Below are 12254 nucleotides of genomic sequence, written 5' to 3'. Positions count from 1 at the left end.
CGAACAAACATCCTTAATAACTGGAGCCTGTGGGCTGTCAGGGGCTCTAATTGAATAGCCTTGTTAATTACTGCATCTAATTGAATAGCCCCATAAAATACGGTTTTGAGAAACTGCCAATTTTTACAACAATTTTCCTGGATTCTATTAAGGTTAAAAAGGATTATAAAGGTTACAGTACGTGTCAAAAACATTTATCACAAAAATATGCAATTCCAGAAAGGGTGTGTAGACTTTATACTAAGTGTATTTAAAAATCGGTACTTATATGTTAGTTGGGTGCCCACTAAGCTATTTGCTTAGTTTTCCACGTCCCCTCGCGGGGCTCGCTGCGCTCACCACACTATATAAAATCAACTCCATGCCGACATTGATAGTCGGGGTATGAGCGTACTAACTACAGATGGCGCGGGTCTTATTATTGCCGCCTATGGCGATGTTTCCGACACACGCCATGGCGCATACATGTAGCGAATCGCCGTGGCGCTTCACGACGAGTGCAATATCACAGACCAACCACCAGATGTCACTTTTAAAAACCTCATTTGCGCATGCGTAAGATTTGTGCTTCAGCGCGTGCATGATGCGCAGGAATTACATGAACTTTATTATACGATGAGCACCTCTCTAATGCCGCTGGCACGAGCGTGATCCAGTCTCTTCAGCCGAGAGTGCATCATGCTGATGCGGACAGAGCGGACAGAGAGGAACTGCAATTTATTTGACTGCTGTGAACGGGAAGAATAAAAATGAGTGAAGAAAAAAAAAATAAACTAAAAAAATGAAACAGTGACTGAGTTTACCATTTGACGTACATGTACGTCATGGCCGGGAGGTACTTCCCGACACATGACGTACATGTACGTCATGGCTTCTAACTGTCACTGCGTCTATAGACGCAGTGACAGTTAGGAGATGTAGCCGCACAGACGCTAATGCGTAACAGCAAACACCGTACTGTAGTTCTAAAGGTTGTACGACACGGACGCTATGCGTCTCAGTATACAGTACAGTATTGTTCTAAAGGCGGCCACAATATTGGAAACTTGGTCACAATATGGTTTTGCAGCATTACATTCACAGTATTGTGCGGTAAGTTACTGATGGGTAGATTTACAGTATGAAGCGGTGATAAGGGAGGAGAAGTGGAAAATGCCGTCCAATCAGCTCCTGACTGTTAAGCTACAGGCTGGGTGTAAATACTGTAGAATCAGTCATGGTAGTATAGTAGTCATTACACTGTACAGTTCTTGGCTGTAGTGTAGTGGTTATCTGCATGGTGTTTCACGCCGGAGACCCGTGTTCGATTACGGCGTTAAACCTTTAATATTATAGTATCAAATTTTACAGTTTTAACTAAGATATAATTATTGACAATATACTGTGTGATTAAAATATAATTATTTATATTTACAGTATAGTATTACATTTTACAGTATATTGTATAAGTAATGTATTACAGTATATAAAAACTACTGATAAACTACTGATAAACTACTGTACCCACTACTCAGCGGCGGGCGCACAGAATGGGACGCTGTTCCGCACAGGACGCACGGCGCATAGGACGCACGGCGCATAGGACGCACGGCGCATAGGACGCACGGCGCACACGCTATTGCAGTATACTGTAGGCGCCATTATCAGTATCACTAGTACTGTACCTGGACCTGTTCAGTATGTCGGACACTGGCAGAGTCAGGAGGGCAAGGCCCTTTGGCAGAGGGGAGCTCCTCACCCTGGTGGCTTGGCGGGACAGGCTCCTGGTCTCTAATCGGGAGATTGTGGAGGCCTACCAGGGGGCCCGTCAAGCCATCAGGGTGAGGTTCCATAGAGACAGGCCAGTTAGGAGCCTCCAGAGGAGATGGTCCGACCTGGTCCGTCGGGACCCTCAACTGCTGGACTCCCTCAGGCAAAGTAAGTACTGTACATACCTGTACAATGTTGAGTGCTATTGTATACAGTATTTTTTACTTGTTGCCATGGGGGATTTTACAGTATACTGTACCTGTATTTTTTTTTAATGTGCTGATTGCTGTACAACTGTTCAGGTAGATTTTACAGAACTTGCTATTAGAATTAGAATTTAGAATTAGGGGGTGTGTCATTCTCCACCTGAAGGGTGTGTCTACAGTACTTCCATACAGTACACTACTGTACTGTACATGGAGATACTGTATTGTGTGTGGGGGGGGCGCTGACCTGGACAGAGAGGTTTTTTTGGACCGGGTCTGAGAGCGCCAGAGTCAGCTGTTCAGCAGTGGTATTGATACAGATTTGGGGGGAGCAGTATTAGACAGGTCCTTCTGAGCGTTGTTCCGCTCTCCAACTCCAGGGCCTGGACCCCACTTCTTACATTCCCATTCCTGCAGCCACCAGACCTGGTTTCCAGCCCATGGTTGGGGTGATGTCAACATGTTAACCCCCGGAATCCATGGCAGATCATGTACTGTACAGTAAATTCTTTGCAATGAGCATGTTAATCCCTTCCAGAGTGTGCAACACCTGGAAGACCAGGTTCATCCCATGGCAACGAGCATGTTAACCCCCTAATATGCAATGAGCATTATAGTGTGTGTAGTAATGGGTAATGGACATTATGGAATGTGGTAAAATACTGTACATACTGTACTGTAATACAGTAGGTACAGTATTTTGGTGTACAGTATGGCATAATGTGTAGGACTAATGAGAGAGAGATGGAGATTGCTGCTACAGTACTGTGCAGTATTTCAGGGAGTCTCCTGCTGAAGAGGGAAGGCAACTACTGTATGCTGTACAGTACATGCTTGTTGCCATGGGTGATTTCCTACAGCATTGGTTTTCATGACATACTGTACAGTACTGTACAGTAAATTGTGGGCCCTTACAAACTTTTGATATGGGGCCTACAAATACTGTATCTGCAGTAATTACAGTATGCCTTACGCACTATATTTCTTATTTTTCCAGGTATCAGCAGGATGACGCTGCAGGAGAGACATCACCGCCACTGTAAGTACAGTACAGTATACTGTATACAGTACAGAGCGGAACATTGCATATTGACTTTCAAACATGTGGGATACTGTACAGGACCACAGCATTTCATCCCTCCTGGAATGGGTCATTTTGGCAGGTACTGTACTGTACTGTACTGTTATGTACTGCACAGTACAGTATGTACTGTAGTGTTGATACAGTACCTTAACACATTGTACTTTATAGTACAGTATGTTCGTGTTAGAGAATATACAGTACTGTACAGCACAGTAGTTTTTTTGTGTGCTTTTCCGCAGTCCCAGTGGATGTCGCAGACGTGCCCCGTCGCAGGCGTGCCCCCCCTTCTCGCCGTCAACAGCGGCCAGCCGCCGTCGAGGAGTCTCCGAGCGTGGTTGGTAAGTACTGTTCTGTACAGTATAAACTTTCTATAGGCATACTGTACCTGTGTTGTGTAACCAGTTGTACTGTACTTCCCTTTACCAAACCAATACAGTATGTACTGTAACTCTAATAACCTTAATAACCTTAACCCATGTGCACTGCAGGTGAGGCAGGTGTTACTGTACTTGCGCAGAGAGAATTACAGTATGTACTGTACAGTAGATTTGGGTGTGTCATTTTGCACTGCCTCGCCTGCTGTGCACATGGGTTTGTCCATCTACTGTGGGGAGGATTTTGTCAGAGAGTGAAGCAGAGTAAGGGCATCAGTTCCTGCTGGAGCCTGTTCAAAAATACCCCTGCTTGCACGATACAGCCTCTTTATTTTGTCCTTTTTTTTTTTTTTACATTTGCAGCTCCAGAAAGCCTCCCTGCCGCCACCGAAGAGGAGAGGGCCACCTCTGCCCCCACCCAGCTGGAGGAGGAGTCTCTGAGCGCGGTTGGTAAGTATTGTACAGTATAACACCAGGGCTCTCACCATCTGTACCGGAAAGTATTTTTGAACAGGCTCCAGCATGTACTGAGGCCCTTGTTCTTCTTCACTCTCTGACAAAATCCTTCTTGGATGGACAAACCCATGTGCACTGCAGGTGAGGCAGGTGTTACTGTACTTGCGCAGAGAGAATTACAGTATGTACTGTACAGTAGATTTGGGTGTGTCATTTTGCACTGCCTCGCCTGCTGTGCACATGGGTTTGTCCATCTACTGTGGGGAGGATTTTGTCAGAGAGTGAAGCAGAGTAAGGGCATCAGTTCCTGCTGGAGCCTGTTCAAAAATACCCCTGCTTGCACGATACAGCCTCTTTATTTTGTCCTTCTTTTTTTTTTTTACATTTGCAGCTCCAGAAAGCCTCCCTGCCGCCACCGAAGAGGAGAGGGCCACCTCTGCCCCCACCCAGCTGGAGGAGGAGTCTCTGAGCGCGGTTGGTAAGTATTGTACAGTATAACACCAGGGCTCTCACCATCTGTACCGGAAAGTATTTTTGAACAGGCTCCAGCATGTACTGTACTGAGGCCCTTGTTCTTCTTCACTCTCTGACAAAATCCTTCTTGGATGGACAAACCCATGTGCACTGCAGGTGAGGCAGGTGTTACTGTACTTGCGCAGAGAGAATTACAGTATGTACTGTACAGTAGATTTGGGTGTGTCATTTTGCACTGCCTCGCCTGCTGTGCACATGGGTTTGTCCATCTACTGTGGGGAGGATTTTGTCAGAGAGTGAAGCAGAGTAAGGGCATCAGTTCCTGCTGGAGCCTGTTCAAAAATACCCCTGCTTGCACGATACAGCCTCTTTATTTTGTCCTTCTTTTTTTTTACATTTGCAGCTCCAGAAAGCCTCCCTGCCGCCACCGAAGAGGAGAGGGCCACCTCTGCTCCCACCCAGCTGGAGGAGGAGTCTCTGAGCGCGGTTGGTAAGTATTGTACAGTATAACACCAGGGCTCTCACCATCTGTACCGGAAAGTATTTTTGAACAGGCTCCAGCATGTACTGTACTGAGGCCCTTGTTCTTCTTCACTCTCTGACAAAATCCTTCTTGGATGGACAAACCCATGTGCACTGCAGGTGAGGCAGGTGTTACTGTACTTGCGCAGAGAGAACTACAGTATGTACTGTACAGTAGATTTTGGTGTGTCATTTTATACTGCCTCGCCTGCTGTGCACATGGGTTTGTCCATCTACTGTGGGGAGGATTTTGTCAGAGAGTGAAGCAGAGTAAGGGCATCAGTTCCTGCTGGAGCCTGTTCAAAAATACCCCTGCTTGCACGATACAGCCTCTTTATTTTGTCCTTCTTTTTTTTTTTTACATTTGCAGCTCCAGAAAGCCTCCCTGCCGCCACCGAAGAGGAGAGGGCCACCTCTGCTCCCACCCAGCTGGAGGAGGAGTCTCTGAGCGCGGTTGGTAAGTATTGTACAGTATAACACCAGGGCTCTCACCATCTGTACCGGAAAGTATTTTTGAACAGGCTCCAGCATGTACTGTACTGAGGCCCTTGTTCTTCTTCACTCTCTGACAAAATCCTTCTTGGATGGACAAACCCATGTGCACTGCAGGTGAGGCAGGTGTTACTGTACTTGCGCAGAGAGAACTACAGTATGTACTGTACAGTAGATTTGGGTGTGTCATTTTGCACTGCCTCGCCTGCTGTGCACATGGGTTTGTCCATCTACTGTGGGGAGGATTTTGTCAGAGAGTGAAGCAGAGTAAGGGCATCAGTTCCTGCTGGAGCCTGTTCAAAAATACCCCTGCTTGCACGATACAGCCTCTTTATTTTGTCCTTTTTTTTTTTACATTTGCAGCTCCAGAAAGCCTCCCCGCCGAAATGCAGCAGGAGGAGGGTGACCCCGAAGGGGGCAGCCAGAGCTCTGGCAGCGGTAATCATTCTTACTGTATTGTTACAGTTACTATTATCTGGCAGTACAGTATACTGTACTGTGCTACTGTACATTACTTTACTGTATTAATGTTATTTTTTTTTTACACTTTTTTTCTACACAGGACGTCTGGTCATAGACACGGACGTGGGGGAGGAGGAGGAAGAGCAGGCGGAGGAGGGGCAGGTCCCCAGCACAAATGGTAAGTATTGTACAGTATAACACCAGGGCTCTCACCATCTGTACCGGAAAGTATTTTTGAACAGGCTCCAGCATGTACTGAGGCCCTTGTTCTTCTTCACTCTCTGACAAAATCCTTCTTGGATGGACAAACCCATGTGCACTGCAGGTGAGGCAGGTGTTACTGTACTTGCGCAGAGAGAATTACAGTATGTACTGTACAGTAGATTTGGGTGTGTCATTTTGCACTGCCTCGCCTGCTGTGCACATGGGTTTGTCCATCTACTGTGGGGAGGATTTTGTCAGAGAGTGAAGCAGAGTAAGGGCATCAGTTCCTGCTGGAGCCTGTTCAAAAATACCCCTGCTTGCACGATACAGCCTCTTTATTTTGTCCTTTTTTTTTTTTACATTTGCAGCTCCAGAAAGCCTCCCTGCCGCCACCGAAGAGGAGAGGGCCACCTCTGCCCCCACCCAGCTGGAGGAGGAGTCTCTGAGCGCGGTTGGTAAGTATTGTGCAGTATAACACCAGGGCTCTCACCATCTGTACCGGAAAGTATTTTTGAACAGGCTCCAGCATGTACTGAGGCCCTTGTTCTTCTTCACTCTCTGACAAAATCCTTCTTGGATGGACAAACCCATGTGCACTGCAGGTGAGGCAGGTGTTACTGTACTTGCGCAGAGAGAATTACAGTATGTACTGTACAGTAGATTTGGGTGTGTCATTTTGCACTGCCTCGCCTGCTGTGCACATGGGTTTGTCCATCTACTGTGGGGAGGATTTTGTCAGAGAGTGAAGCAGAGTAAGGGCATCAGTTCCTGCTGGAGCCTGTTCAAAAATACCCCTGCTTGCACGATACAGCCTCTTTATTTTGTCCTTTTTTTTTTTTACATTTGCAGCTCCAGAAAGCCTCCCTGCCGCCACCGAAGAGGAGAGGGCCACCTCTGCCCCCACCCAGCTGGAGGAGGAGTCTCTGAGCGCGGTTGGTAAGTATTGTACAGTATAACACCAGGGCTCTCACCATCTGTACCGGAAAGTATTTTTGAACAGGCTCCAGCATGTACTGTACTGAGGCCCTTGTTCTTCTTCACTCTCTGACAAAATCCTTCTTGGATGGACAAACCCATGTGCACTGCAGGTGAGGCAGGTGTTACTGTACTTGCGCAGAGAGAATTACAGTATGTACTGTACAGTAGATTTGGGTGTGTCATTTTGCACTGCCTCGCCTGCTGTGCACATGGGTTTGTCCATCTACTGTGGGGAGGATTTTGTCAGAGAGTGAAGCAGAGTAAGGGCATCAGTTCCTGCTGGAGCCTGTTCAAAAATACCCCTGCTTGCACGATACAGCCTCTTTATTTTGTCCTTCTTTTTTTTTACATTTGCAGCTCCAGAAAGCCTCCCTGCCGCCACCGAAGAGGAGAGGGCCACCTCTGCTCCCACCCAGCTGGAGGAGGAGTCTCTGAGCGCGGTTGGTAAGTATTGTACAGTATAACACCAGGGCTCTCACCATCTGTACCGGAAAGTATTTTTGAACAGGCTCCAGCATGTACTGTACTGAGGCCCTTGTTCTTCTTCACTCTCTGACAAAATCCTTCTTGGATGGACAAACCCATGTGCACTGCAGGTGAGGCAGGTGTTACTGTACTTGCGCAGAGAGAATTACAGTATGTACTGTACAGTAGATTTGGGTGTGTCATTTTGCACTGCCTCGCCTGCTGTGCACATGGGTTTGTCCATCTACTGTGGGGAGGATTTTGTCAGAGAGTGAAGCAGAGTAAGGGCATCAGTTCCTGCTGGAGCCTGTTCAAAAATACCCCTGCTTGCACGATACAGCCTCTTTATTTTGTCCTTTTTTTTTTTACATTTGCAGCTCCAGAAAGCCTCCCTGCCGCCACCCAGGAGGAGAGGGCCACCTCTGCCCCCACCCAGCTGGAGGAGTCGCAGCAGAGCCCAGACAGCTCTGATAGTGGTAATCATTGTTATGGTCACTATTTTCTACTATTATTTAACTGTATACTGTATGACGATACTTGATACGTACTCCATCTTTTACACACAGGACGCCTGGTAATTGATACCAGTGAGGAGGAGGAGGAGCAGGAGTTGCCCAGTGCAGATGGTAAGTACAGTATTGTACTGTACAACAGCACACCGCATGTACCGTATATTACAGTAATTGTGGGCCCAACATGTGTACTTAATCACATCTGTGGGCCCACCATGTGAACCCTCTAATACTGTACAGTACTGTACATACTGTACAGCAGGGGTGGCCAAACCTTTCCTCAAGATCTACAGTACCAACAGTTCATGTTTTTCAGGCAACCCGTGGATCTGTATAGTAGGAATGAATGCAGCAGGTTTGAAAATGTGACAGTTACTGTACTGTAGTAATGACTGCAGCTGTGCTCCAGCTTGGTGAAATGGAAAACCTGGACCGTTGGTAGATCTTGAGGACCGGTTTGTCCGCCCCTGCTGTACAGCAAAGTACAGTACAGTACTTGTGGTGCCCACATGTGTGCCATATACTGCACAGTACTGTACAGTAACTGTGGGTCCACCTTGTGTAACGGAAAATACTGTATAGTACAGTACAGTATCTGTGGGACCGACATGTGTACTGTGTAACACCTGCTTCACTCTCTGGCAAAATCCTTCTTACTGTAGATGGACAAACCCATGTGCTCATCAGGGGCCAGATTCTATAAGCTTCAAAAGAGATAAGTTTCACAGTGATAAACAGCCAGCCAATCAGCTCCTGCCTGTTATTTTTCAAACACAGTCTGTGACATGGCAGGTAGGAGCTGATTGGCTGGCTGTTTATCACTGTGAAACTTATCACTTTTAAAGCTTATAGAATCTGGCCCCTGGTGAGGCAGTGTTACTATACAGTACTTGTGCAGTTAGATTTGGGTGTGTCATTTTGCACTGCCTCCCCTGCAGTGCACATGGGTTTGTCCATCTACTGTAGGAAGCAGAATAAGGGCATCAGTTCCTGCTGGAGCCTGTTGAAAAACACCCCTGCTTGAGATTATACTGTACAGTGTCTTTATTTCGTCTTTTTTGTACATTTGCAGCATCTGAAAGCTTCCCCCCCCACCTCGAGGAGAGGGCCACCCTCGCCGCCACCCTGCCGGAGCCTAGTCCAAGCGCGGTCGGTAAGTACAGTATTGTAGGTACTGTACAGTACTGGTGTAATGCTGTATCTGCACGCCCGATATTATTGTAGGATTGTACTGTATGCCTTAATTTAAGGCATACAGTACAATCCGATTCAATGTGATTATCGCATTGCATCACATGCGCCCAAATTGTATGCGATGCGATTTTCCATACGATTCAACATACAGTAGAATTGTATGGGAAAAAGGGTCCATGTCATTGTGTGTACCTTATACGGTACCTACTGTACTGTATCTGGGGTCCAACCATGTGGCACATCTGGATGCCTCAGCCAAAATAGATTTTGGTGACCATAACACTGTACAGTAAATTACAATATGTTGCAAACTAACCTCTTTTTCTGTTCTTTTCTGCAGTCCCACCCATCCACATGACCCTCCGCCCCCGCCCCCGCAGACCAACCGAACCATCCCACCCCAGGCCAGTGGCAGCTGGTAAGTACTGTACAGTACTGTACATTACTCTGATTTCATCTGGGACAGAGACAGCATGGAGTCACTGAAAAAGGGGCTACTGTACATGGATTATACTGTCCATACAACTTCCCCTCTCCTCCCAGCATGGCGACTAGGCCAATCCCGGGGCATTTTTTCAATCCCATGATTCGGGATTGAAAAATGCCAGATCCCGGGATTCCCGGGATCCCGGGATTGGCTCCCCATTAAAAAAAAAAAAAAACTCCCCGGCCGCACCGCATATCTACTGTACTTACTTTTTCAAACACAGTCTGTGACATGGCAGGTAGGAGCTGATTGGCTGGCTGTTTATCACTGTGAAACTTATCACTTTTAAAGCTTATAGAATCGGGCCCCTGGTGAGGCAGTGTTACTATACAGTACTTGTGCAGTTAGATTTGGGTGTGTCATTTTGCACTGCCTCCCCTGCAGTGCACATGGGTTTGTCCATCTACTGTAGGAAGCAGAATAAGGGCATCAGTTCCTGCTGGAGCCTGTTGAAAAACACCCCTGCTTGAGATTATACTGTACAGTGTCTTTATTTCGTCTTTTTTGTACATTTGCAGCATCTGAAAGCTTCCCCCCCCACCTCGAGGAGAGGGCCACCCTCGCCGCCACCCTGCCGGAGCCTAGTCCAAGCGCGGTCGGTAAGTACAGTATTGTAGGTACTGTACAGTACTGGTGTAATGCTGTATCTGCACGCCCGATATTATTGTAGGATTGTACTGTATGCCTTAATTTAAGGCATACAGTACAATCCGATTCAATGTGATTATCGCATCGCATCACATGCGCCCAAATTGTATGCGATGCGATTTTCCATACGATTCAACATACAGTAGAATTGTATGGGAAAAAGGGTCCATGTCATTGTGTGTACCTTATACGGTACCTACTGTACTGTATCTGGGGTCCAACCATGTGGCACATCTGGATGCCTCAGCCAAAATAGATTTTGGTGACCATAACACTGTACAGTAAATTACAATATGTTGCAAACTAACCTCTTTTTCTGTTCTTTTCTGCAGTCCCACCCATCCACATGACCCTCCGCCCCCGCCCCCGCAGACCAACCGAACCATCCCACCCCAGGCCAGTGGCAGCTGGTAAGTACTGTACAGTACTGTACATTACTCTGATTTCATCTGGGACAGAGACAGCATGGAGTCACTGAAAAAGGGGCTACTGTACATGGATTATACTGTCCATACGACTTCCCCTCTCCTCCCAGCATGGCGACTAGGGTGGCCAATCCCGGGGCATTTTTTCAATCCCATGATTCGGGATTGAAAAATGCCAGATCCCGGGATCCCGGGATTGGCTCCCCATTAAAAAAAAAAAAAAAACTCCCCGGCCGCCCCGCATATCTACTGTACTTACTGTACTGTACATTGCGGTGCGGCCGGGGAGCCTGTCGGGGGGGGCGGGCGGGCTGTGGCGGTGAGCGGTGGGCGTCGGGAGGGATGTCCGGCGTCCTGCGGGGGGCGGCGTCCTTGGCTCTGCGCAGCGTGACCTCTGCAAACAAACCTACAGTTTTTCACTGTACTGTACTTTGCATTTTCACAGACAACCGTGAGAGGCTGCGGCTTCTCTGGCCACTTTTCCATCGGATGATTCGTTTTTTCTGCAGAGCTGTGGCAAACAGCCATCCTCTCCCCGAGGACCCAGTATCCAGAGGTAAATCATATTGCACTGTACTGTAGGTACAGTAGTAACTGGAATGCTGATTTTTGTGACCTCTAGATTTTTGTGACCTTAAATTTAGGCAGACACGATAATCTCGTCGATCACATCACATCCGACAAATTGCATGTGATGCAACCAACGCGATCGTCCCTATTTTTCCATAGGATGCAATGTTAAAATGGACTGAGTCCATTTTAACATACAGTACGTAGAATTTTATCGGAAAAAAGGGACCTGTTCATTTCCCTACTATCGAACTACGCACGGAGTTGGATATACTGTACTGTAAACCTGGCCAAGCCCGAAGCGTGGCGCGCCACGATAGAGCGTGGAATACTGTACTTTTTAACGAATCCGCGTGTGCTCGCCACGCTTCGGGTTTACAGTACAGTATATCCAACTCCATGTGTACTGTAATTGGATAGTAGGGAAATGAAAAGGTCCCTTTTTCCCCTATGTTTCTATACTGTACTGTAGTTACAGTACAGTACTGTACTGTATGTTTCTTAAAGTACAGTAGTTTTTTGCTTACTGTATCGTACAGTAATACTACAGTATCCTTTTTATTCCCCAACAGAAAACTTCCATCGCACCATGGCCAACGTAGAAGCCATCATGCACCAGCTCGTGGACCATGCTTTTACGGTGACCTTCCAACGGCTGTAATTTTTTATTTTTAATTTATGCTGTACATAAAAGGGTTTACTGTATGTTCACTACTGTAGTATTGTCTCTTTATTGACAGCACATGTGCGACAAGGGATATACTGTACAGTACAGTAGTCCAATCAGTGGGGAAAAGGTTACAAGGTGAGGAAGACACAAATTTTTTTTTTTGGAATTTTTTATTTTTTTGGGTTGGAGGGATGGAGGGGGTTACCATTACTTTGGAACACTGACACACACAGAGGTACTGTACAGTAAGCCTGCTGAAGGAAAATATTGGATGCAGTGGGG

The 12254-nt window shown here is 46.9% G+C and overlaps 1 protein-coding gene across 1 annotated transcript; it reads left to right on the top strand.

Moving 5' to 3' along the window:
• The first annotated feature begins 2963 nt into the window (after positions 1-2963).
• LOC146008248 (uncharacterized) lies at positions 2964-11963 on the top strand. Its single transcript, XM_083147374.1, has 11 exons — positions 2964-2994; positions 3279-3377; positions 5920-5997; positions 7844-7942; positions 8033-8092; positions 9051-9131; positions 9513-9590; positions 10178-10258; positions 10640-10717; positions 11178-11288; positions 11875-11963. Exons 1-11 carry the CDS (start codon positions 2964-2966, stop codon positions 11961-11963), a joined length of 885 nt encoding a protein of 294 aa, XP_083003500.1.
• Positions 11964-12254: the final 291 nt, after the last annotated feature.

Source organism: Crinia signifera, chromosome 1, assembly GCF_055691185.1.
Source record: "Crinia signifera chromosome 1, ASM5569118v1, whole genome shotgun sequence".
NCBI lineage: Eukaryota > Metazoa > Chordata > Amphibia > Anura > Myobatrachidae > Crinia > Crinia signifera.
This window is presented reverse-complemented; position numbering and strand designations above follow the sequence as displayed.